The 25,461-nt window shown below is 51.0% G+C and overlaps 2 protein-coding genes across 2 annotated transcripts in view; both read right to left on the bottom strand.

The window, feature by feature from the left end:
* Window positions 1-1,815: 1,815 nt before the first annotated feature.
* OLIG2 (oligodendrocyte transcription factor 2) lies at window positions 1,816-5,344 on the bottom strand. The gene is made up of 2 exons (XM_001172282.8): window positions 5,014-5,344; window positions 1,816-4,224 (listed from the first exon to the last, which is right to left on the bottom strand). Exons 1-2 carry the CDS (start codon window positions 5,258-5,260, stop codon window positions 3,191-3,193), a joined length of 1,281 nt encoding a protein of 426 aa, XP_001172282.1. The 5' UTR covers window positions 5,261-5,344; the 3' UTR covers window positions 1,816-3,190.
* A 5,146-nt stretch (window positions 5,345-10,490) lies between these two features.
* The window catches only part of LOC100609577 (putative uncharacterized protein C21orf62-AS1), a 250,016-nt gene continuing 235,045 nt past the window's right edge, over window positions 10,491-25,461 (bottom strand). Inside the window, exon 6 of the transcript XR_010154556.1 lies at window positions 10,491-11,682. The gene's annotated coding sequence lies outside the window, so the exon portion shown is untranslated. The remainder of the gene's footprint in view (window positions 11,683-25,461) is intronic.

Here is a 25,461-nt window from a genome sequence, read left to right as displayed (position 1 = left end):
AGCCCAGCCACTGGCTGAGTCCTCTACCTTGGCCCCCACCAGTCCAGGGCCACCCTCGGCGAGTAGCCACCTGTTCTAGGGGATGTGCACTGTGTGCCAGTGTCTTCCTCCTCCACGTCCAGAGCTGCTCCAGTCTCACCCACCGTGGTCAAGGCCCCCAGCTGGGTGCACAGTTTAGGCGGCTGGCATGGAGGAGGGCCCAAAGCCTGGCTGGACACAGCCCCTCCTTCTTCAGAGGCCCTGGTCTTGCCTGGCCTGGCTGGTGGCTGGTTGCTACTGAAAGCTTGGGTGCAGGGGTGGAGGGTAAGACTTGATTTATTGCCTTTCAACAACCGTCCTTCTATACAGACACCAAGCATGCTCAGAGCCTGCACCAGTACACCTGCCTGGCAGTGGGTGTGGAAGAGCCAAAATTGCAATCAAGACCCCTACCCCCACCGGCCAGGTTCTCAGCGCCCACTGGTCTACGTTCCAGCATCCTGGAGTCCCTCTGAGTGTGTCTGTGGCTGCAGCTGGACCCAGTTTTGAATTCTTTTCAAGTTTCATTTCAAACGGGATTTCAGAATAAAAACGACTACACCCTGCCCTTCCTTCTTCTTGGATTCACATGGCGCTGTTGGGGTGGTGGGGGCAGGAGGCTTTCCACCCGTCTTCAGCCCCCAGCTGCTCAGCCTCTCCAAATCCCTCCCAGCCTTTGCAAAAAGCCAGGCCCATCAGTGAAAAACTAGGCCTCCAGCACCCAATCCCTGGGCCACTGCTGTCCTGGCCAGCAGTCCGACTTTCCCTGCTGGAGGAGCAGGAAGTGCCTGTCCCTTGCTAGGGGACGGAGCAGTCTTTAAGTCTAAGCAAAGGGTGCCTGCCTGTGTGAGCCAGGCTCAGCTATGCGACTCAAGAAATGGGGTTCTGACTGGGGAAATCTTCTGCACCCCCAGTTCCAGGGTGGCCAGTGGCCACCAAAAATATTGTCAGAGAGAGGACCCTGGACCAGGGGATGTTCTTACTGTGCCCGTACCCGCTGTCTTTTCAGGGGCTCATTCTCGGGCCAGCCCTGGGGCACGGAGACTACAACAGGATCTGCCCTGGTCCTTGACCAGGAAGGCCAAAATATTTTTATTTCCACCCAGAATCTCTCTTCACAGCCACATCCTAAATTTGCATCGCGAGTTTGGATTGTGAGAACCCAATGGCCAAGAGGAGACAGAGGTGACCCCAGGAAAGAGCATAGAGGCCAAAGCGCTGCCAGTGCTCCTCCAGAGAGACCTGATCCTTTGCAGTTCAAGGCGGGGGTGGCCGCTGGGGGAGGGTAGTGGAGATGGCTGAAAAGGAATGGAAGGGTTAGTAGATTCTGCACCAAGCACTCCCCAAGCGCTTTGCTGGGAACGCCACGGCTCCGCAGAATCCAGGTCCGCAGCTGAAGCCAAGGAAACCCGTAGGGGGAAGGTGGCGGCGGGAGACCGCCTCTGAGCAGAAAGGAAATAAAAATCTAAAAATCGAGCAGTAGAGGACTCCTGAGAGCCCAGACCCCCAGCCAAAGGCGCAGCCCTCACCCTGCAAGTCCCAAAGTCCGATGCTCCGGGAAGGAAATGTCTGCTTATAAAGGAGCTCAATACTCAACTGAAGAGAAAGGCAGTTCCGGGTTAGGCGTCAGAAAATAAAAATCAGGACAAGCAAGTTGTGAAAAAGACCCGGAGGATTTGCTCGGAACATGTTTGAAAGATAATGCATGTGTGTCTCTAGTGCCAAACTGGGGGAACGATCCCCAAATCCGGCCCCAAGGTATCGCGTCCTGAACCCCTTTTCGGGGTGGCACACGGATGGAAATCCCCCGACTTTACTTTAAATTTTATTTAAAATCTCAACACTCAGTCATTTATTTCGTTTTTGCAACCAAACAAGTAATAAATATTATTTAGCACTTTGTTTTTACAAAAATAAAACAGATGATACACTCTCTGCGAGGGGCGGTGCGATCAGAGGAAGGGTGTTACAAGGCAGACGCTACAAAGCCCAGTTTGCAACGCAGGCAGCGCCGAGGCGGCTTGCACGGAACGCAGGAAGCACGTGGAGGAGTTTACCATTTGTGTTAAACGTGGCAAAAATAAACCAAAATAGAGGAAAGCCGGCTTAGACTCCGGTGGGGCTGGCAGTCACGTGAGCAAACAGCTTAGCATTGCGCACTTACCTCATCATTGATAAATTTACACATCCAAAAAAGAAAATTTTAAAAAGCCAACAGAACCCCCAAATAACCCAAACTGTTTCCACAGCAACTGCCTTTTAATTCTGTTACGTTCTCAGGTACCAAAATAACCAAATCACTTTGTGCTTAGAGAAGGAAAGATGAGTCGGTGGGGTAGTTTCTATTTTAAAATAATAACTACAATGCACCCGCCCCTGAAATCGGCAGTTTTGGGTTATTCCAATCCACAAGTGGTTCTACTCTGAATGTCTATAAACTTGCTTATACTGAAGAAGGAACATCCACAGATTTATTAGAAAACCATATTCTCCCAAATCAACGAGAGACAGGGAGGAACGGCCTCAGTTCTAAGAGGGTATGGATTGACCCAGATATTGAGATTGGATATGACCATCAGCGCTTCTGATACCGAACGCCGGCTTCCAACTAACTTGTGGCCCCTGGCCTTCGGCCAGGGACGACCCTGGAGGGCGCGGTCGGGCTGTTGCTTCTGCAGTGCGGCTACCCGGAGTCTTCCACCCGCCAAGAAAGGAGGAAGAGGAGCAAGTCCCCAATGTGTCCCCCTCCCATATCACCCCCTCCCCCCCCCGAAGTGCTCCCCAAGCCGAGTCTGCAAGTCAGGCCACGCTCTCAGGGAAAGAAGTTTTTAGAATCTTTTCCCGGAGGTGGGGGTCGGGGGTCGGATGAGTTCTAGTGAGGAATGCACACAGCCGTACCTTTTCATAAAACGATGTCTACTGGACCAGCGCAGGTTAAAGCCAGACAGCGCTCGATCAGGTCCCGGAGCGAACATCCCCTCACTCCCCACTGCTCTGTGGGCGCCCCCATTGCTTGGGTTCGCAGATGCTGGAATCCCCACCATGCCCCACCCCCAGTCCATGGTCCTGCGCCCCTCCTCGCGACAGAGCTCCCGAGCCCAGCGCAGGCCAGTCCTCGCTTCCCCGCGGCCCCGGGCTCCCCTGTCGCCAGAACGCGCCGGCGCCAGTCGGCTCACTTGGCGTCGGAGGTGAGGCGCGGCAGGCTGCCGGCGCCCATGGCCGACACGTGGTGGTGCGGCGGCGGCACCTGGCACATGCTGCAGGGGCAGGGCATGCCGCCCCAGTGCTGGAAGCCCCCGCTCGCCCCACTGCCGCCGCCCCCGCCCCCCAGCGGGGCGGCTGCGGCAGCAGACGGAGACTTGAGTAGGCCGTGCGGTGGACGGATGGAGCCGACCGACGGCAGCCCGGATCCGGGCAGAGAGGCGCTGGACACAGCCGCGGCTGCAGCGGCGGCAGCAGCCGCTGCGGCGGCAGGCGGCAGGATGGGGTGGTGCACCGCGGGGTGATGTGCGGCGTGCGCTGCTGCTGCCGGGTGCGCGGTGGCGGCGGGCAGGGGCGCAGAGTGCGCCAGGCCGCCGCAGGCCGACGGGTGGAAGCCAGCGTGGTGGCCCCCGTAGATCTCGCTCACCAGTCGCTTCATCTCCTCCAGCGAGTTGGTGAGCATGAGGATGTAGTTGCGCGCCAGCAGCAGCGTGGCGATCTTGGAAAGCTTGCGCACCGAAGGGCCGTGTGCGTACGGCATGACCTCGCGCAGGCCATCCATGGCGATGTTGAGGTCGTGCATGCGCTTGCGCTCGCGGCTGTTGATCTTGAGACGCAGCTGCTGCAGCTCCGGCTCTGTCATTTGCTTCTTGTCCTTCTTGGTGGACGACGCAGCCGCCGACGACGTAGACGACGAGGTGCTGGACGAGGATGACTTGAAGCCACTGCCTCCTAGCTTGTCCCCAGGATGCGCGCCCGCAGAGCCCATAGCGCCGCGCAGCTCGGCGCTCAGCTCCGGCGGGCAGTCGCTCGGGGTGGACGAGGACACGGTGCCCCCAGTGAAGGCGCTGCCGCTGCTGCCCTTACTCCGGGCCGGCAGAAAAAGGTCATCGGGCTCTGGCGACGACGGGCGGCTGGACACCAGGCTGGCGTCCGAGTCCATGGCCCCGGGGGAAGATAGTCGTCGCAGCTTTCGCAGGGTCCTCCTTCCCTCGGACCCGAAAACTTCCAGGAGAGGAGGAGAAAAGAGAGAATGAGTGAGTGAGTGAGAGAGAGAGAGAGAGAGAGAGAGAGAGAGAGAGTGAGTCAGTGAGAGACAGAAAAGCTGCTCCCGCCTGCACCGCAGTACCACAGCGCGGGGTCCCGGCACAGGTGGCCCGTGGCTCCTCGTCCCCCTCACTACTATCTCTGGCCCTCCTTTTAGCTGCACGCGGGTACCTATAATTAAGCTCTCTCTATCTCCCCTCTGCTCTCATGCAACAGGTTATTTCAGGGAGCGTTGGTGACCCTCGGGGTGCGGGTGGCATTCTAGAGGCTTCGGGCTTTCAGTTAGGAGTGGGAAAACTGAGCCCCCCGGGCTGGAATAAACGAGTGGGAAGTGAGGACCTTTCTTTGGGGAGAATGGAGATCTAAATAGAGAACTAATGATTTGGTTCCTCAAACGGATCCACCTTATCTCCATCGACACCACGCAGCAAACACACGCACACGCACATGCACCCAGAGCCGGCGCGGGGCCCAGAGTCCATGTGCTGCATCTGGAGACCACGGGGAGCTCACCAGCTGACTGGGGCTTGGGCAGAAAGAGCTGTTGTCGCTCCGACTTCTCGCTTTTGGTGAGGGAGATGCAGCGGTGAGTGTGGGGAGGACAGAAGAGCAAAGTCGCTCTGGAGAAATGGCCCGCAGAGTAGGGATCCAGACCCCCTGTATCGGAGCATTCTGGGTCACAGCCGAGTTGAGGAGAGTCTGTCCCTGGGATCTAGGCTGGGGCTACTGTGGGGCGGGGACACTTACTGTGGATGCGATTTGAGGAGCTCGCTCCGAAAAGCCTCAGCGGAGAACCTGGCACCGGGCGCTGGTGTCGCGTCGGTCTATAATAAGCATCCGCACCTTTAGGGGCTCGGCCGGTTTTTATAGCCCGGTGGCAGCGGCGACGGCGGCAGCGGTGGCCGGGGCGGGGGCGGGGAACAATGTGCGTGTCCTGGAGGGGCTGCCTCGCCAATGAGCTGGGCCCGCCGGGGGGCTGGGAAGCTGATGTCATCCGGGCTAATTCCGCTCAATGAAACTCGCCAGGCCGGGCACACGCCTCCTCCCTGCGCACAACCAATGGGCGCCCGTGGCCGGGAGATTCTTGGGGAGGGACTGGAGGAGGGGCCCGAGGAGGCGAGGGGGAGGAGAAGGGCGGGCTCAAGAGGGATGGAGAGAGGGCTGAGCGCGCTTGGGACCGAGGGAGAAAGGGAACGTGGTCAAATTTCTGTAAAAATTACGGCCACCACAGAGTCAGGTTGGGGGATGGGATGGTTTGGAGACTCGGCAGAGTCTAACAAACTAACCTGATGCCCCACGCAGCCGCACCTTTTGGGATGCGCGTGGAAAACCCTGGCGACCCAGGATCCGGGGCTGGGGTCTCCTCCCTAGCTCTTCCTCTGTCTGGTTTCCCGCCGCCTGTTCCCATCTCACTGGTTTCATCAACACGTGGGCATTTGGCGCCCCAAATGTAAACGATGCCCAGGCACAAAGTCCCCACTATCTTGATGCTCTCCTCGCGCGTCTAGGAGGTGGCTGTGGCTGCAGCTCCGACGGCAGCCGGTAGCGCCCCCAGCTGGGGGCAGGGCCTTGAGGGGTAGAGGGCGGGCAAGGAGGGAGGGGACGGACTCCAGAAGAGTGTTTTGAAAGAATTCACAACTCTCCTTTAGGTTGAGGATGGTGTGGGTACAGGGACGAGTTATTTCCGCACGGTAACCGCGCTAGCACAAGGGCAGGGTCGTGCCTGTAGTTAAACACCCCTCCATTTATTAGCAGGGGAGCCGGATGATAGTAAGTATTTTCAGTGTCGTCTTTGTGATCACCACACGCCTTGGGGCAGGGGCAACGCTGGCATCTGTAGTCCAAGCAGGGCTCCGCTGTAAAAGGTTAGCAAAGAGCCTTCCGTCCCAGTCGCCTGCTTTCTGGAACTGCAAAGGGAAGTTTCAGGCCTGGGCAAGGCTTCTCCACGCTGTGGGCCAGACAGCGAGATGGAACCACTCGCGACCGCGTTGGGACATGTTTTACCGATTGCAGGCTGGCTCTGAAACCTGAAAACTCTTGACGATGAGGAATTAAGCCCGAACTGGAGAAGCACCTCACAGAGGTAGCTGAGGTACGGATGCATTCACCCATTTTACAGATGGGAAAAGCCAGAGACTGTCTGCAGCAAGCCTACAGAAAAAATTGCTAAGCCTTTACAGAGCAGCCCTGCTTGGACTACAGATGCTGGCGTTGGCGGTTCCTTATAGTACAGGCAGCCACCTGTCTCCCCCAGTCCCTAATCTGTTCCCCGAGCTGAATTTCTCACACCCATACATTTCGAATTCAGAAATTTGTTTCTGCAGATCTCGGATAGCTAGCACTTGACACTGTGAGCGCACGCACGAGCACACACGCACACAGTCTCCTAGGGAGTGTGAGGAACTTCGGGTTACTTCCGTTGTTGGGGAACTTTTACTGTGCAAGTACGGTTTTAAAAACAAGCAAACAAATTAGCATAGTAAATAATTGGTCTTCAAGTAGCAAAGTTACAAAATAAACAAATACAAAGAGAAACCCATGTTATTGCCCCTAGTTCTGAGATATGTCTCCCTCTGCGGTCTACGCTAGAAGCCCAGCCGGCTCTCGCCTTCGCCCCAGTCTCGTGCCTTCTGGAGCATTATTTTTCAATCCGCGTGTTTCCCAGCTGGCTCTGCAGCCATCCGTTAAATATGTATTTAAAACATGAAGAACTGAAGCGTGGTATTATGTCGTCCAACGGTTAGAAGGATGACCCATAACCGTTCAATTAGTAGAATCTGTCACTCGGACGACGCAGGGAGCGGGGGGGGGGGTGGTGGGGGGCGGTGGGGATCAGAAAGGGCTCGGGCATTTGTAGATGCCTCCTTCGGGCCTACCCCGCCAACAGCAGCGAGGCCATGTGTGGTGCGCGCTGTGGGGCCACCAGTCGGGGCGCGGAGTTGTGCGCCTGCCAGTGTAGCTAATAAACACCAGCAGGCGCAACGTGCGCGCGCCTTGGTTGCAGCCGCTGAGGTTAGTCCAGCCGCCGGCACGTGTCCCGGAACCCGGTTTCTTTTTTGTTGCTGCCCACTGGTGTCTGTCCTGCGACCGACTTGCGGCGGTGAGAGCAAGCGGTCTGAGGTTCTTTGCGCGCTCGGTCCAGTGGCTGGAGTTGGGAGTCAGGGGTGAAAGTCGAGGGGCCCGTCTTGGCATGGCGCGAGTCTAGAGTCTGGAAGGCAAAGTCGGAAGCTCTGTGCTGCTGCTGGCCCCTTCTTCACCTGGCAGGCTTCCCTCAACATCCTCCCGTCGCCAGAAAGTAGCTTGGGAGGTCGGGGAGGTCTGTGTCGCCCCTGGGCTCCCTTGGCCCTGGTGCCAATCGGATGCTGAGTACCTCTCGGTGTGTCTCCTATGCCTCCCCACCTCGTCCCAGGAATAACTAGAAATTAGATCCCGGTGCCCAAGCTTGCCCTGGTGCGTCCTGGAGGCGTCCCCAGCACTTGTCCGGGTCCTGCGCCCGGCGCCCGGGGTGGAAGACCTGGGCGGGTCCCAGGCACTGCGGTTCCCACCAGCGCGCGCAGCTGGGGCCCCTTCCTGGGGAATGGAGTGCTCGTTTGCAGAGGCTAATGGGCCCCGGCTCCGGGAGTTCCTGGTTGGCCCCCGCGTCCTGGTGCTGTTGGCCTCCTCCGTGTTTTTCCCTCTTCTTTGTGTTTCTCTCCCACAAAAGACCGGGTGCGTGTCGGGGCCGGCCTTTGTTGGACCGCCGGGCGGCCCGGGAGGAGCCCGTGCCAAACCGGCGGGCTCTCGCGGGGCTCCAGGGCGCAGACCTCCCACTGCTTCCCGGGTCCCTCCCGGGCCTTCTTTCTAATTCTCTCCCTTCCCTTCTCCGAGTTCCTGCTCACATTCAGGCTGCGTCTCGGCCTGGCTGCCAAACAGAACGACGTTCTTGCGCAGAGCTGACCAGGGGTGGCGGCGGGAGGCAAGGCTCCCGGCACCGGAAAGCAAAGCAAAGAAAAAGGCATTGCAGCCATCGCTCCTGGTCGTGAATGACAGCGTTTGGCTACCAAACATGTGCTACATGACCCCTCAGAAGTCAGAACGCTGCAAACAAATGGCGTGTCTTTCTCACAAAACTGCTCATGGAGTCGTCCAGGGTCAGCACGGCTGGTGAGAACCGTGGCTCCCGGGACTGGTCCAGGACAGTTCACGCCGGGTGCGGAGGACAGGCCCTGGCACTTGGCAGGTGCTTGGTAAATACTTCCGAATGCACACACGTGCAGATGTGCATGCGGACTGATGTGAAACATGGTCCGTAAAATACATGTAAATGTGGGCAAAGTTGTGTTATGTGTTTATTCGCTGTATATAATAAACTGTGAGGTCTGTAATCTGGATCTTGGGGTATATGGGCACCTTTACAATGATTGGGGTGTTGACTTCCACCTAATGACAACTGTGACCACTTGAGGGCAACCTAAATTGTGCCAGGAGTTTCAGGTGTCTTGACAGACATAGTTTAATTTAGTCTCTCACTGGCCATAGGAGGAAGGTATGACTCCCATTTTACAGACAGGAAAACTGACTCTCAGAGAGCTGTGGGCATTTGCCCAAGATCCTGCCAGCAGAGTGCCTGGAGGTGCGGGGAGGTAGGGAGTGTGGGCTCAGAGACTTAGAGATCGCCAGTTGTCCTTTCTCCATCTCAGGTTCTCATCCGTAAAATGGGTTTCTAGAAGCTACCTGTGGCTTCCAAGGTGTCTGCTGGATTTGGAGGGTGTGTAAGAATCAAATGATGCCCTCCCCTTCTAATTTTTGTCTTCTGCTAACAATCTGAGTGACTGTGAGGCCGTGTGAATCCAGGATCCCCTTAGCTGGCCTGGCTTAAGCTCAGGCACCAGCAGAGGCTGGGCTCTAGGAGCATTCCAGAGGAAGGCCTGGAGCTTGCAGGAAGGGGTGCTGCCCCAGGGAAATGAAAGGACAACAAACAAAAATGCAACCTAACAAAGCCCAAACCAGCAACTGCCCCTCCCAATCAACCCTTCTGTCAAGATCCTGCTCCCATCCTGGAAAGCTGGGCTGACAGCCACCTGGCTATCCTTGAAGTGCCCTTGAAGTTAAGCTGCCCCCCACCTTTGCAGTGAGACGATATTGGGATAGGACTGAGGGGGACACAATGAACTTTCACTAAGCTCAGCTTGCAAACAGCTATCTCAGCCAATCTTCACAGCAGCCCCTTTAGGGCTAGGAGGAAGGCAGGTTGTTCCCATTTTACAGATGAAGATACTGAAAATTGAGGTCAAGGCAGGGGTGGGCTTCAGTATCCAGCCCACCGGATCACAATTGCCTGAGGCTTCTAGGGCTTCATCCTACACCTCCCTTCCCCACACCCCCACCCCAGGAGATGCTAGACACACGCTGGCATTGACAGAGCGGTCCACCCCACTGGAAGCCACCCCCTTCGACAAGTTGTGATTAATCCTGAGAGCAGAGGATCAGGGTAAACAGGTCAGGGGTGTCTGGCTGTCTAGCTGGCAAGACCGTTCGGTTATAATGTGAACTGGGAAACCCCGACTGGGCCGGGGGTTACCGGATGGGGCCCAGTGTTTCCCTGGGCCCGGAGTAGTTGCACACGTGGAGGGCATGGAACCCCTCACCGCAGGGTATGGAGTGGGATTTCCCATCACCTCCCTGGGAGCACTGGGCGGACCACCTGGTTTACTATATGGGGGGTGGGGGTGGGGGATGGTGTTTTCTTTAGAGATCTGGCCACTGTGCACATAATAAGTAGCAATATGTCTCCCTGTCGCCTGTCAGGATCAAGTCCAAGCCCTCTAACCCGGCCTACGGGGTCCCAACCTGGCCCCTGAGGGCTTTTCCTCTACCCCTCCCACACTGGGTGGGCCAGCGCTTTCCCCATCCTTCCCCCACCCTCCCCCCCCACCCGCCTCCAGCTCCCCCATCCCACACGCCGTTCCTCCCGTCCATCTGAGCATCTTGTCCAAGCCGTTCAGGGGTTGGCCTGGGAAGGCCCCTCCACCCCTCCTTGAGCCCCTGTAGCACCCAGAGCTCCCCCACGCAGGTCTGGTTCTCGTCTTGTGTTGTAAGGGTCTGGCTTCCTCCACAGCCGGGGAGCCTCTTCCTCCACCGCCAGGGTCTTCACAGTGCCTGGACCTGCTTTGCATTCCTGGGGCCCAGAACAGGGACAGGACCAGAAGGGCTGCACACGTTGAAGAGCTGGTGATAAGACTGTTGCCCAAAGAGTTTTACCGGAGTTTCCACACAGCGCAAAAGACAGTCACGGTGGCTTCAGTGCTACAATTTCCCCCCTAGTTAATCCAGTTTCAAAAATGCCTGAAGAGGCCCTGGGCTACTCACTGACGGCCTTATGAGGCCGAGGTGACAACCCGTTCCCTCCTCCCTGCTAGCCATCAGTAATGACGCCAGGTCCCCCCCACAGACGCCCCCTCTCCAATATCTACCGCGCTTCAGGTTGCCCCGGGACTGAATGACGCCAGAGAGAGGCTCCCGGGCTCCCTGGGGGCCTGCAGGGACCCGCCTGCCCTCCCGCCTGAGCCGGGGGTCCGCGGAGCCGGAGATGGGCCGGCCACTGTCCCCGGGCTTCGGGCCTCCCCAGGCCATGGCGGGACTGCGGGACGGGGCGCGGTGATCCATGGTGCGGCGGCGCACCTGGATAGGGCCCTCAGCCGCCTGGCGTCCTAGCCCGGGGCTGCTGTAAAGTGCAGCTGATAAAGATTCTGCAGCCGAGCGGAGGACTCCCGAGCGGTGTCTCCCCGGCCCCGCGGAGCTGCGCAGCGCGCGCCCGGGAAAGCTTCCGCCACGTGGGCCCCGGGCTGCAGGCCAGCGCCGCAAACTCCCAGGTGTGAGGGGCCAGTGGCCCGCAGTTTGTGCCGGATGGGTTCAGCCCACAACGCCGCTGCAGAGCTCGGGCGCCCTGCAAGGCGCGCCCGGACTCGGTTTTGAGTTTAGACAAGGGGGCGGGAAAGACAGGAGAGGAGGCTGGGCGTGCTCCCCTGCTCCCCCTTCCTCCAATATTCCCCTCCAATACATACATCTAAATTCTATCTTTGATTTTCCTTCCTTACACCCGGCTCTTGAGAACCAGGAACCTCAGGAAGGCTCCCCGCGCCCGCCCGCCTCTTTCCAGTGAGGTCCTGGGACGTGGGTGTTGGTTGGAAATAAAAGATCTCGATCCCACCCAGATCTACTGAAACAGAATCCACATAAGCCAAAGTCCCCAGGTGGTGCACCGGCACGGTGGCGTCTTCTGGGGCTCATGCTAGGCTTTGCTCCTCTCTCCAATGTCCTGGGGTCTTCCAGTCCCAAACACAGACCCCAGTCTGAAGCTCACAAGGGTATCTCCTGGAGATTCAGCAACCTCTCCCAAATCATATGAATAGTCGTGCCTTCAAACCCCTTGACCACCTGTGAAATAACATTCAATAAGCATGCTGTTAAAAACATGCATGTGCATTATAAACAAACAAAAACCAAAACTTTGAAATGATACAGAAAGCAAACGTCACCATTACCATTTCAACACCTCTGCCCCTCCCAGCAAACCACTGTCAAGATTTTGATGAATGCCCTTCCAGCCTGGTTGTATACGAACTTTGTAACCTGCTTTATTTCATTTCTCAGCACCTCTTAGATGTCTTCCCATATAAAAACAAGGTCCACCCAATCCCCTTTAACAGTGTAGGGCTGCACCATTCAATCCCTTCTAGACCTTCCTCTCCTTTGCCTCTTCCTCTCCTTTGCCCAGGGCTCGTTCAGCCCTGAAACACTGGCCAGAGCTGGAACCCCTGAAATCTGTTTCCACTGTGTGGATGGTTGTGCTGGGAAGACCCTGGGGTCAGGGCCCCCTCCTGACAAGACACGGAAGGCGTGCTCTCCTCCTGGGCCCTTTGGGGCTCTGCGCCCAGAGCTCACTCTCCTTTGCAGAGTCTTTTCCTGCAGATACAGAGGGAAGAATTGGTTCCCACTTTGCCCAAAGAAGAGGCAGGTGTGTGTGGAAAGCTGAGCCCACTGGTCTTTAAGTGACTTCGTTGGCTCCAGGAAGAATGACTTTAAGGTGGGAGCAAGACATTCCTTGACTGCAGTTGTGACCAGGCAGAACTTGGGTTCTGTGACTTTGCAAAGTGTGGGAGTTTTAGACATTGATTCCTTTTTTCTTTCCCCACTTCCAACAACAACAACAACAAAAGGTCATCTGCTTCTAGGTTGAATCGAAGGCATTTGTCTAAGCAAAGAGGCCATTCTGTTTAGGCGGTGTTTACAGTTTGCACTAAGAAAGAAATAAAAAAGAAAGGGGGGTTGAGGGATGGAGGGAGAGTGGAAGGAAGGAAGGAAGGCAGGAAGGAAGGAAGGAAGGAAAGGAAGGGAGGAAGGAAAGAAGGAGGGGATGGAAGGACATCATATAAACTGAAATTCCCTTCTCTTTAAAACATGTCTTGAATAGCTGCTGTGCAGCACGTACCTGAAGTAAAACTCCAATAGTAGACAGGGTATTTGATTAAAAGTAAGTCTCCCTGGTACAACTGATCTCCTTCCCCCAGACCCCCAGAGGCAACTACTGTTACAGTTTCTTGTGTATTCTATAAATATTCTTCACAAGTACAAAGTATATTTAAAGATCTCTCTTTCTCTTCTTTTTTTTTCACACAAATGGTGGCATGCTCTGTCCACTGTTGTTTCTGTACCTTGCTCTCTCCACTGAATAGAGAATGCTCTCTTTCTAAACCTACAAACACACACACACATACCTGCAGCCCATATTTAGAATACATAGAATACATTTTTTCCTCAGGGCAGGGTGCGGTGGCTCACACCTGTAATCCCAGCACTTTGGGAGGCCGAGGCAGGCGAATCACCTGAGGTCAGGAGTTCAAGACCAGCCTGGCCAACATGGTGAAACCCTGTCTCTACTAAAAATACAAAAATTAGCCGGGCATGGTGGTGGGAGCCTATAATCTCAGCTACTCAGGAGGCTGGAGCAGGAGAATCGCTTGAACCCAAGAGGCAGAGGTTGCAATGAGCCGAGGTCATGCCACTTCACTCTAGCCTGGGTGACAGAGTGAGACTGTCTCCAAAACAAAAATTGTTTCTCAAACATCCTCACCAGATTGGTCACAGGTGCAGGAAAAATTATTTGCCCAATCAAAACTAGGACCTTCCCGCTGCCCCACCCCCCCAACCTCAAAAAAAGCTACCTGGCTCTTTATGGTGCTTTTTTTTTTTTTTTTTCTTGCCTCAGTCACAGAGAAGCTAGGACAGTCTGTGCCCCAGATGATGGGAGATCAGGGTGCTTCCTGCACTGAATAAACTTCTCTAAGCTGGCCCCAGTACTTATAGGCACTGCCTGAAATGTACAGATGGGTCCACTTTTTCCTACTGTAATTGCAAAAACAGTAGTATTTCTTCTCTCCTATTTGTAGGGCAATCAATCAGAGGGGTCTAGACAGACATATTTTAAAGAATATATATAAGACCACTAGATGAAGCTAATGAGCTATTATTTTTTGTTTGCTTATTTTTGAATATGTGATATATTTACATAGTTCAAAATTCAAAAACATATAATGCAAAGTTTGTTTACTACACTTGTTCCCCCAGCCACCCAGTTCTCTTGCTCAGTTACTCTTTTGTCTATCCTTCCAGAGGTATGCTATGCAAATAGAAGAAAATGTAAACATATACACTCTGTTCCCCTTTTTATACAAATGGTAACATACTATGCACACTGTTCTCCATCTTGCTTTTATCCAGTTAGTGTCTTGGAGATGGCTTTGTAGCTGTCTGTTAAAAGTTTCTTCCTTAAAAATATTTCCATCCTTTTGTAATATGGGCATGCCATAATGTCTTTCGATGGGCCACTTACTGTCAATAATAAACATAGGTTTAACAAAACAGAAGGGTTTGTTCTCTCATCTAAGAGACCAGAGCATTTGTTCCCAGCAGGTCTGGCACCCATAGTGTCAGGGACCCAGGCTCCTTCTCTCTTCATTCTTGGCATCCTTCAAGAGAGAGAGCATGTCCCTCTCATTCCATTCTCATCTCCCAGCTAGCTGGAATCCCAACACATTATAGGTTTAATTGACAGCTAGTGGCCCGTCCAGCTTTTTAGTATTACAAACAATGCTCCCATGAAATACCTGGCAAATTTTCATTTGCACAGGTGTAAATATGTAGTATATCATAAGGATAAATCCCTGGAATTAGCATTACTGGGCCACATAATCTGTGCATTGTAATTTTGGTAGATGTTACCAAATTGTCACTTAACCGTTGTTGTCCCCATTTATGTTGCAGTGTATAAGAGAGACTGCCTGACTGATGGCTAATTTAAATGCTCAACTTTTATTTTCCTGAGTCCAGGGAAAAGATGATTTCTAATTTGGATGTCAGAATAGGTGACGAGACTGACCACGGTGGCACTACAGGAGAGAATAATAAAGTGTCACTTCCCTCCTCAAAACATCAATGCTACAAATTACAAATGATTTCAACATCTGGAACCATTTCCAATCCTTCCAAAGATTTACCAGTGACTTTTCCAAGGAGTTGAGTAAAGCAGCCCAGGTGCGTCAATGCATTATATCTGCTGAGGAATATTTATGTTTTAAGTAAATAATTCAATCGATGTTTATTGAGCTCCTTTCCTGTGCCATGAACTGTCATAGGTGCTGAGGTCCTGCAGCATCTCTGCTCTCAAACTTTATGCTCGAAGTAATTGTGATCATAATTATTACAATTTCTTTGATTCCCTCCACAGCCCTGAGAGGTGGTTAGAGTGCATGTGATTAACACAAGGGTTTCCTGGTCATATGGCGGCATGGCAAACATCGCTGATTGTTCCTCCAAATCTGTTCCACTTTCTATGTAGAAATAGGCTTTTTGGTTCGGCATGTGGCCACCTGGAATTAAAACTACATATCCCAGACTCCTTACATTTCCCAGCCTCTTTTGTGACCAAGTTCTGGCCAGTAGGAAGTAAACAGAAGTGGCATGGGCAACTTCCAGAGGTATCCTTCCAGAGACAGCATGTTCTTCTCATTCCATTCTCATCTCCCAGCTAGGCAGAACCCCAACCTCCGTGATGGTGGAGGCTGGAGGAGTCATTGAGGATCATAAGTTGGCCGTGAGGCCACATATAAAAGAGCATGAAAAGAGAAGGAACCTGGGTCGCTGATACTATGGGTGCCAGACCTGCTGGGGACCAATGCTTTGGTCTCTTAGATGAGAGAACAAACCCTTCTGCTTTGTTAAAGCCATCATGTTGGTTTTTATAATGCACTGAAACCAAATACTAACCAAAGGTAACAGACTTTTGAACTCTGAGTGGGGACTTTTGGATGTCTGGAGGGGTAACTGTCTGCTGCAGATGTCTTTGTTATATCAACTGAGTTTGAATCCTGAATGCTACTCTGGGCAGAATCATAACAAAACTCCAGGTTCACACAATATTGCAATATTAGGAGGCTATCCCTCACTTTAGAGGATGCTGTAAGGGAAGGGTGAGTGAGCGTGTTCTGGTTACTCGTGAAGCCAGGCAGGAAGTGGGGGTGGTGATCAGGATTCACCCTAGGCCAACTTATGTAGCAGATGTTGTAGGTCCTGGTTGCCTCTTCACTCTTTCTTTTCGTTTTATGCTTTTGAGCGTAACAAAGACATCTGTCCAGACACATCTGCTTCAGTCCCTTTTAACCCTTTCCATGCATGCCTTTAGGCTTTGGTGTGCTTTCTCTCTCAATGGCCAACATTTTCAACTCATCTTCACAGGGCTGTGCGTGGACTCCTGGGGATAATTTGCTGACTATGGAGAGAGCTGAATGCAATGATGGTGCAAGGTTTTGTAGCTCTGGGCCAAGGCATAATTTTTACTCTAGAGATCCCTTGTGGGTTCAGTCAGAAGCCCAGTCTCTTTAGCAGGACTTTTGCCTGAGATTTCAGTCTTTCTTGGCTTCCTCTCTGGCTTAATTTCCCCCCACACCTGCCAACTCCCTTAGCAGCCTCCACTGGAAGTATTTTTATTGATAGATCACTTAGCCACGAACCCTCATGTCAGCTTAACAGCTGTGCCAACATTTCTCTGTCATGTAACAGCCTGTATGGAGCATCCCTCAGCCGAGACAGTGGCTCCACAGTGTCTTTTTATCTTGTTGCATTGGCATCCATCCTGTGTTGCCTTTCCTCTCTTGTGCTGATGGCTGCTGTGACTCCCACCATCATGTATGCATTCCAGTCAACAGTGGGAAGAGGGGGAAGTAGAAGGCACACCACCTTCTCTTAAGGTAGGGCCCAGAGGCTGTGTGTATCACTTCTACTCACATCCCATTGGCCAGTGCTTAGTCACATGGCGACACCTAAAGCCAAGTAAGGCTGGGAAGTGTAGTCTTTAGATGCATGGCCAGGTGCCACCAATTGGAGCCCATTAGGAAATAGAATGGTAAAAATAGAGGAGAATGAATATTGGGGTAAAAACCCAGCAATCTCTGTCACACTGAGGAACCACTATCTTAAATGCTAGGAACTACGTTTTCCTACTGCTATTGATTCACTTTGGAAGTATACCTTTAGCTGCTCTGACCAAGTATACCTTTAGCTGTGAATGCCCTGAAGCAGTGGGGGATGTTTCTGGAAAAGATCTGGGAGGTCATCGTCACCTCCAGCATAGTTATTGGGTCTTGGGCCTAGGGCTGGCAGCTGAGGTTAACATGTCTCAGCGAGGGACAGCGTAGGCAGAGCTCCTAGCAGACAGCTGATGTGAAGTGGGTGGCATGGGTTGGCAGGTAGCATAACGTAAAGGGGTCAGTTCAGCAAGAGGATATAACAATTGTAAATATATATGCACCCAACACTGGAGCAACCAGGGATATAAAGTAAATATTATTAGAGATAGAGAGAGAGAGATAGACCCCAGTACAACAATTGCTGGAGACTTTAACACCCTACTTTCAGCACTGGACAGATCTTCTCCTAGGGGCTGACATGGCCCATAAACTGCCCTAGGCCCCTTATACTGACAATGATTCAGGCAGGACCTGCCACCTGAGTCTCCTTTTGCGGGGATGGGGGGGCGTTGGGGGCGGTGCAGAGCCCTTGGAGGTCCAGGGCATGGATTTGAGCAGGAGTCAGCAGGTCTTCTGATAGTGTGGGGCTTCCTTCCAGGACGGTTTTCCAAGGATTAAGAGACTTGCCCCTTGTCCTGGGTTGAATGGTGCACCCCCCTAAAAAAAATATGTGCAGATCCCCAGAACTTGTGAATGTGCCCTTGTTTGGACAACGGGTCTTTGCAGATGTCATTAAGTTAAGGATCTTGAGATGAGATCATCCTGGATTACCAGGCAGGCCCTAAATCCAATGACAAGTGTCTTTATAAGAGAAAGGCAGAGGGAGATTTGAGACAGACAGAAGAGGAGAAGATGCAGCCAGGAGGAGAAGGCCAGATGGGGGCAGAGATGGAGGTGATGCAGCAGCAATTCGAGGAATGCCTGAGGCCACCAGAGTCTGGAAGAAGCGAGGAAGGATTCTCCATTAAAGCCTTCAGAGGAAAGGCGCTCCGGCCAACACCTTGCTTTTGAACTTCTGGCCTCCAGAGCTATGAGACAATAAATATCCATGTATTAAACTATGAAGTTGGTAGCAGTTTGTTACGGCAATGCTAGGAAGCGCCTCCAGAGTAAAGACTCAGCCACCAGTTGGAGGTGAGACAGCGCAGCAGACTCAGTGATGATGGAGAGGCGAGTGCCTTCAGCCTCACCTCTCTGGTGGGTTTACTCTCCTCTGCCTCCACCCCACGCTCTGCTCCTGGATTCCTCCAGTTGGGCTCAGTCAACCTGGTGCAGGGAGGAGACTGAGGCATTTGTCTCCTTGGCTTCCTCCCTGTCATGTCTACTGCAGCTTAGCTATGTCCCCAGTACTAGGTCATGGTTACTTCCAAGGCAGCCTTTTCTGCACAACTCTTTCCTCTGGGTTCTGGAAAATTCTCCCTCCCATTGTTCTTTGGGGACAGCTCTGGCTCTGCTAGCTTCTGACCCCTGTACTATCTCTTGTGGCTTCTCTACATGCTGGCTCCATTGTGGTAATGAGTCCCTTTGACAATTAGCCCCTTTCCAAGTATCCTAACTTGGGTGTGCTATTTCCTGCTGGGACCCTGACTGAGACAGTGCAGCTGGGGCTCCATCTCCCTGGTTTTATGGAGGGTGGGAGTCAGGGTAGAAGTGTAGAACTTTAGATGGTAGGTGTAAGTTTCCTGAGGGCCAGAACTCTCCAAGGGGGTGATCCACATATTCTGAACGGTGAGATGAGAGAGTGCTTTAGGGTCTCTATGTCAGGGACCAGGATCCAGCCTTCATTCTCTGAAGGGCCATGCATGCTGCCTCTGTTGAAATCTAGTATGGTGCTTTGGCACCATTGATGTCTCTTGATATCCAGAGGCTCATCCAGAGTGAGGTATAACTTGCCTGGCAAAGCCTCCTGGAGGGCTGAAATATGGATGGACACAGAAAGGGCTCCATGGCCCCATTACCTCCCCAGAACGGGGTGTGGACAAAAGTGTTCCAAGTTGCAGAATTAGAATAAAATTCCATGAAACCCACAATGTGCATTGAAGAACATACATCCATGTTTCAATTTCAAAATAGTTCTCACTCTTCCCTGATGTCTTAGTTTGTGTTGCTATAAAGAAACACCTGAGGCTGGGTCATTTATGAAGGAAAGAGGTTTATTTGGCTCATGGTTCTGCAGGCTGTACAAGAAGTGTGGTGCCAGCATCTGCTTCTGGTGAGGGCCTCAGGAAGCTTCCAATCACGGCAAAAGGTGAAGGAGAGCAGGCATCACACAGCCAGAGAGGAAGGAAGAAGAGAGAGGAGGAGAGAGGTCCAAGCTCTTTTTTAACAATTGGTTATCATAGGAACCAATAGAGTGAGAACTCATTCATTACCGAGAAGATGGTACCAAGACATTCAATGAGGGATCTGCCCCCATGACCCATGATCTGAACACCTCCCACCAGGCTCCACCTCCAACACTGAGGATCAAATTGCAACATGAGGTTTGGTGGGAGCAAATATCCAAACCATATCACCTGACAAACTACAAACAATGTCTCACGGTCCCATTCAGATGCCCTGTGCTCATCAGTGTTTCTGTTGTCTGGAATGTGATGCCAAAGAAGTTGGCCCCAACTCCAGACTCAGATGACTGTCCAGCTGACTCACCAGCCTGAGAAAAGGAAACAGAAGAGGAGAACCCAGATTTGAGGCCAGGGGATGGAACATGGAGAAACACGAAAAAGGAGAAGCTTAAAGCAGAACAGACAGTGGCCAAGGAGATGTCTCTGAATTGGAAGGAGAACACCACCATTTTCTTCAAAATATTTCATTGATGAGTATTTTTCTGGTAATAGAAGTCATACATGGTCCTTGGTAGGAAATATGGAAAATACAGGATCTGATCATTGTAGAAAGCTTAGTAAATACAAGGTTTCATGGTAGTCAAGGTGAGAGATGATAAGGACCCTGTTATGGATTGAGCTGTGTTTCCCTGACCCAAATTGGTATGTTTAAGTCCTACCCCTAGTACCTAAGAATGTGACTGTATTTGGACATAGGTCTTTAAAGATGTAATTAAATTAAAATGAGGTCATTGGGGTGGGCCCTTAATATGACTAGTGTCCTTATAAGAGGAAGAGATTAGGACACAGACACACACAGAGGGGAGACCATGTGAAGACACATGGAGAAGACGGCCATCCACAAGCCAAGGAGAGAGGCCTCAGAAGAAACCAACCCTGCTGACACCTTCATCTCAGGCTTCCAGCCTCCAGAATTGTGAGACAATACATTTCTGCTGTTTAAGCCACCCGGTCTGTGCTACTTTGTCATGGCAGCCCTAGCAGACGAATGCAGACTCCAACCTTGGGCAGTGGCAGACACATGGAGAAGAGGGGAGGGATGGAAGACATTTTTAGGAGGTGAAATTGGCAAACTTTGATGAATGGCTCCGTATAGACAAGTGAGGGTGCAGAGTAGTGGAGGACTTTGTTAGTTTTCTAAGTCTGAGCAGCTGGACGGATGAGGGTGCCCCATCTCATCAACTGTGATGGAGAATCCAAGAGGAAGAGTTTCTGTTTGGATGAGCTGAAGGGGAGACACAGGAGGAGCACCCAGTGGGGATGCCCGTTCTCTGGTTGATCTAGTCCAGGGCTTCAAGCCAAGGGCTGGAGGGAGGCACAAGGGCACATCAGTGCAAGCGGAAAGCATACTGCGAGTAGAGGAGGGTGGCAGAGGACAGACCCCCGGGGAGGTGCACATTTATTTTCTTGGAGGAAGGAACCATCATGTATTGTGCTGATGATCGCATCGCAGCTGTTCACATTTATTAGGTTGATTCCGAAATACTGTCTGCCTCCCCTAATTTCTCTTTCAACCCATTGTTTAAAAATTCCCAAGATAGGCACAGACAGACTACTCCCCAAATGCTAAATTGGTCAAATTAGGGGGAAGGTTGTCTCTTTAACCTACCCCTGTGATTATTTGGTACACATGGTGCTTAGCATGCTGGCTTCCAGGAGCCACCATATGGGCAGGTAAGTGCAGAGCTGGATGGTCAAACAATGGGCTGTTTTGCTTTTAGCAATACGCGTTCTTACTTTTGTGTACCCCCCTGGCCTCCTTTCTTTAAGAATATTTTAACTGGAAAAATGCACATCAATGTGTGTTAGAAATGTGTGGGACTGGAAACAATAGTCTCTCCTAATGATGTGAATAATGTGATTTTTGTTATCATATTAATGCCAGCATATCTTGCAGGATTACTATGTATCAGGCACTATGCTGTATCATTTCTCTTAGGATATATAGTTTTCCACGAAGACATACGATCCTTAAACTCTGGAGAATACAAAATTGAAAATTAGCTTTCTGTTTAAGAGTGCAGGCTCTGGATTGAGGTTGCCTGAGTTAGAATTCTGATTTCCTCACTTATTAAACTAATGCCATTCTGAGTGAGCTACTTAACGTCTATGTCTCGGTTTCCTCATCTGTAACAGCGTCTTCCTTACAATTTATTATGAGTGTCAAATTTGATAATATGGGGAAAGCATGTAGAACAGTGCCTGGGACATAGTAAAAGCTCAACGAATTTCACTCTAAGGGCTCCCTATATATGGATATTTCAGGATTTTTTTTTACATGCCCCAAGATTGTTTTTGGAAAACAAAAAAATTAATAAGCAAGAGCTAACATGGCTATCTTTAGGCCTCAGTTGTATTAAACTACTAGGCTTAGTATTTCTCTAATACTCTATAAACTCTCCCATGCTTGTTTCATGTACATTTCCTCAGTCCATCTCTCCGCATTGAGGCTAGATCAGCTACCTGCCTGCTTCTGTTTAAAGAAATTATTTCCTTCTTTGAAAAAAGAACATGCCTATGCTGTCTCCTTACTACAAAATGTTTGGGATTCCAGCAATTTCTTTAAGTTACTTCCCAAATGAAATTGTCACCATTATCCTACTTTAAAATTCCAGTATTCAGTTCCACATTTTAAAAAGTTCTTTAAAATCTCATACCAAGTGGAAGATGCCAGTCAGTCTCCTGCCTGACATTTTATTAAGAATTAAAAATAATGAAGCCAGCAGAGATACAGAGAGAGACTAATTTAGAAACCTGGCATGATTGCTTTTAATTTGTTGACAATGTGGTGTTTGTGGGGGGAGGGAGGTGGTGGGGGAAGGACAGGGTACCGCGTGGCCAGGCTCAACCAGGCCTTGCATTAATGGGGTAACAGCTGAACTAAGTGTTCAGAGTGAACACATCAAAGACTGTAGTCTTTGAGATACCATTTTTTCTATTCTGGGATGTCAAAGGTGGTTGCAAATATATCCAGCGCTTTCTGGGTGGCATTGTTTAGGATGCTGGCCCAGCAGATGGCCCCAAATGCACCTCAGCCTGGTAAAGCAGAGACCACATGGGATGACATAGTCTTCTCATTAGCAAACAGAAAAAAAAAAAAAGGCAAGGATGAGAAAGGAGAGAGATAAAAAGAATACACAAAGACATTTACATATTTACATTGTCTCCTCCACATTTCAAATTCTCCTTTAGCTGAAGTGTCAGTGGGCTTGCTTTTCTCCTTCTGTTTGTATGTTTACTTGTGCTAAATAGATTATGATAATCAGGCACATAAATGCATGCAACTGTTATTATGGCATTTTAATCACAGAGTTTTTCACTGGAAGCCTTCATTAGAATTCTCATAATCTTACTTGTTAGTGTAACAAACAGTAATAAATGCCAAGGAGCTTGGATTAAGGCAGAGGCATTCAGACTTTAAAAGAGGAATATGGAAATGTTGTCAAATCTCTGCATTACTTATTGAAATGTCACATAAACAGTTCGGGATTCTAAATATCTTACTCATTATAAGGATAGGGAACCAGGCAACCTGAAAATAGTAATTATGTCTTTCTTCTGAGCACCAACATATGCCGTCCATACATTCCAACTAACTCTTCTGAAATAACTGGATGGTCCAATATACAGCCTGGGCCATGATGTATGATTATGATAAATTGGAGAAATTTATTATCTGATTTCATTTATTTTAGGCTTGGTGGTAAGTATGTGTGAACACAAACACATATAGAAATTTACTATCTTTCAATTTTGCACAATTATTTGGCAAGTTGCTGGAAAAAACTGCAGTTCTTTTTTTGTTTGCTAGGAAGCAATATCATAGCCATGTGCTTGAGAATAAGCCACTCTTTCTGAAAATAGTATGTTCTTGCAAACAGGTCTAAGCATTGGGACATAGTAGATGACTACCCTGATCTTGCACAAGCCCACAGCTTAGATGCGACAATCTAAGTTCCGGGGGAAACTCCCTTACCGTAGTTATGTGTTGCTGTGGGATAAACTACAGCAAGACTTAGTGGCTTAAAACAAAAACAATGACTTCTTTCTCATGATTCTGGTAAAGCAGCCATGTAGAGATGACCCAACTAGAGAAACTGAGACCCGAACCAAACAGCCTCCACGGATCATCCAGTTTGCATCTTCCAGCTGTCCCAGCATCTCAGTCTGCACCAAGTTAAGCAGAACCTCTTCGTAAAGCCTCAAGTTAATTGCCGTTCTGGGGGCTACACTCTTCCCCATTTATCACTCTCTTGAAGGAATCTTTGCTTTACCCTCCAGCAATAAAAGTGCCAACCACTTCTCAGAGTTCCCTAGGACCACTTGGTGCTGGAGGAGGCTGGCTCTGCTGTGGAGAACCAGTGGAGAGTATCTTTTCCCAACTCCACATTCAGCAACTTGAAATTGGCCAGGATAGGGGCATCTCCACCATGGAAACTGGCAGGACGTTTTTCCCTTGGAAACCCAGTTGTCGAACATTTCCCAGCACACCATTGCCCTGACCCCTGAAATTGCCTGGGCAACCTCACCGCACCCTCCTACTAGAGCCTCGGACACAGTGGTTCTCAAACTCAGATGTATGGAACCCACCTAAGGGACTTGCACGCTTTGCAAATACTCACCCTCCTTGCCTCTCATCTTCCAGTCATAACTGGGACATGGTAGGAACTCAAGAAATGCTTCCTGAGTGAAAAAATGAACATGACTTTAAGGTGGTTAGTAGTATCATCTGCACTTTACAGATGAGGAAACCAAGGCACAAAATAGTTAAAAAAAAAAAAAAAGTCACCCAAGGTAGCATAGCTAGTAGGTACAGGAGTCAAGTGCAGGTCTGTCTGGCTCAGACAAATGCACATAGTGGACTGAAAGATCCCGGGCGACGGCCCTGCAGAGTCCCGGTGCCTGGTCCCACCTAACAGTGATGGTAGGTCCTACCTACCATCGCAGCTGGCTTATCATCAGCAATCATTTTGGTGATGATTGTGCCCTTAGTGAGCTCAGGGCAGTGGACTTACACATTGTGAACTGACTACAGGACGATGCCTTAACTATGCAGCAAACACGACTATGAGACACTATCACATGAAATTTTGGAGCATGGGTTTGGGGTCTAAAAGTCCTGGGTTCACATACCACCTAGGCACCTCAATTTCCTCATAAGCAAAAGAAGACTTATCTCTTAGGGTAGTCCATTTGTTGACTTAAAAATATTTGTGTAGCACCTACTTAGCCATGTACTGAGCTAGCTGCTGGGGCAGGCAAAACAGGCTTCATGGCCCCTGTCTTTCTGGAGGTTAAAGAAATTCTGAATAATACAAAACATGATGCATTTTCAAACTCAACCCCTGGCATGTACAAAGTGCTTGCCTTAATCAGAATTCCTAGTAGATAACCATAAGTTCTGTGGATGCAGAGGCTGCACCCATCGTGATAATTGCTGTATTTCTAGTTCCTGGCACATAATTGGTGCCCAATAAAATTTTCTTGTATAAATTAAAAAGAATTTCTTCTCTTGTAAATGACAGATGCCCAACTGAAACAGCTTAAGGAAAAGGAGGGGTTTGTGGGCGAATTGGGCTTGGCTAGTCCCGGATGCCCACTAGCTGTTGCTGGGAGTCTGACTCTGACTTGTCTCTGCTTTCCTCGATGCTGATTCTCTTCTGCCAGCAGCACAAGGCTCCCACACCACCAGCCCAGGCCTCTCAGCAGAAAGAGAATTTTCCCTGCCAAAGAGTGCCAGGGTTGACTCCTTCTGGCCCAGGGGAGGACACATGTTTGTTCCAGACCAGTCACGAGGACCTGGTTGGCCAGGTCCAGACCGCACATCAACCCCTGGGATGGGTGGCTAGAAGTGCAGCCTCACTGGACCCAAATGCACTGAGGGTTGGGGAGGGGTGATTGCTCCTGACCCCTCCCAATTAAGGAGCTAGGACTGGCAGAGCATGGTGGCTCACACCTGTAATCCCAGCACTTTGGGAGGTCGAAGTCACTTGAGGTCAGGAGTTCGAGACCAGCCAGGCCAACATGGTGAAACCCGGTCTCTACTAAAAATACAAAAATTAGCTGGGCTTGGTGGTGTGTCTGTAATCCCAGCTACTTGGGAGGCTGAGGTGGGAGGATCACTTGAGCCTGGGAGGCAGAGGTTGCCGTGAACTGAGATCGCGCCACTGCACTCCAGCCTGGGCAACAGAGCAGGACTTTAGTTCTCACAGTTCTGGAGCATGGGAAGTCCAACCTCAAAGTGCTGGCATATTCAGTATCTGGTGAGGGCCCATTCTTCACAAAAA

This window comes from Pan troglodytes, chromosome 22, assembly GCF_028858775.2.
Source record: "Pan troglodytes isolate AG18354 chromosome 22, NHGRI_mPanTro3-v2.0_pri, whole genome shotgun sequence".
Classification (NCBI taxonomy): domain Eukaryota; kingdom Metazoa; phylum Chordata; class Mammalia; order Primates; family Hominidae; genus Pan; species Pan troglodytes.
This window is presented reverse-complemented; position numbering and strand designations above follow the sequence as displayed.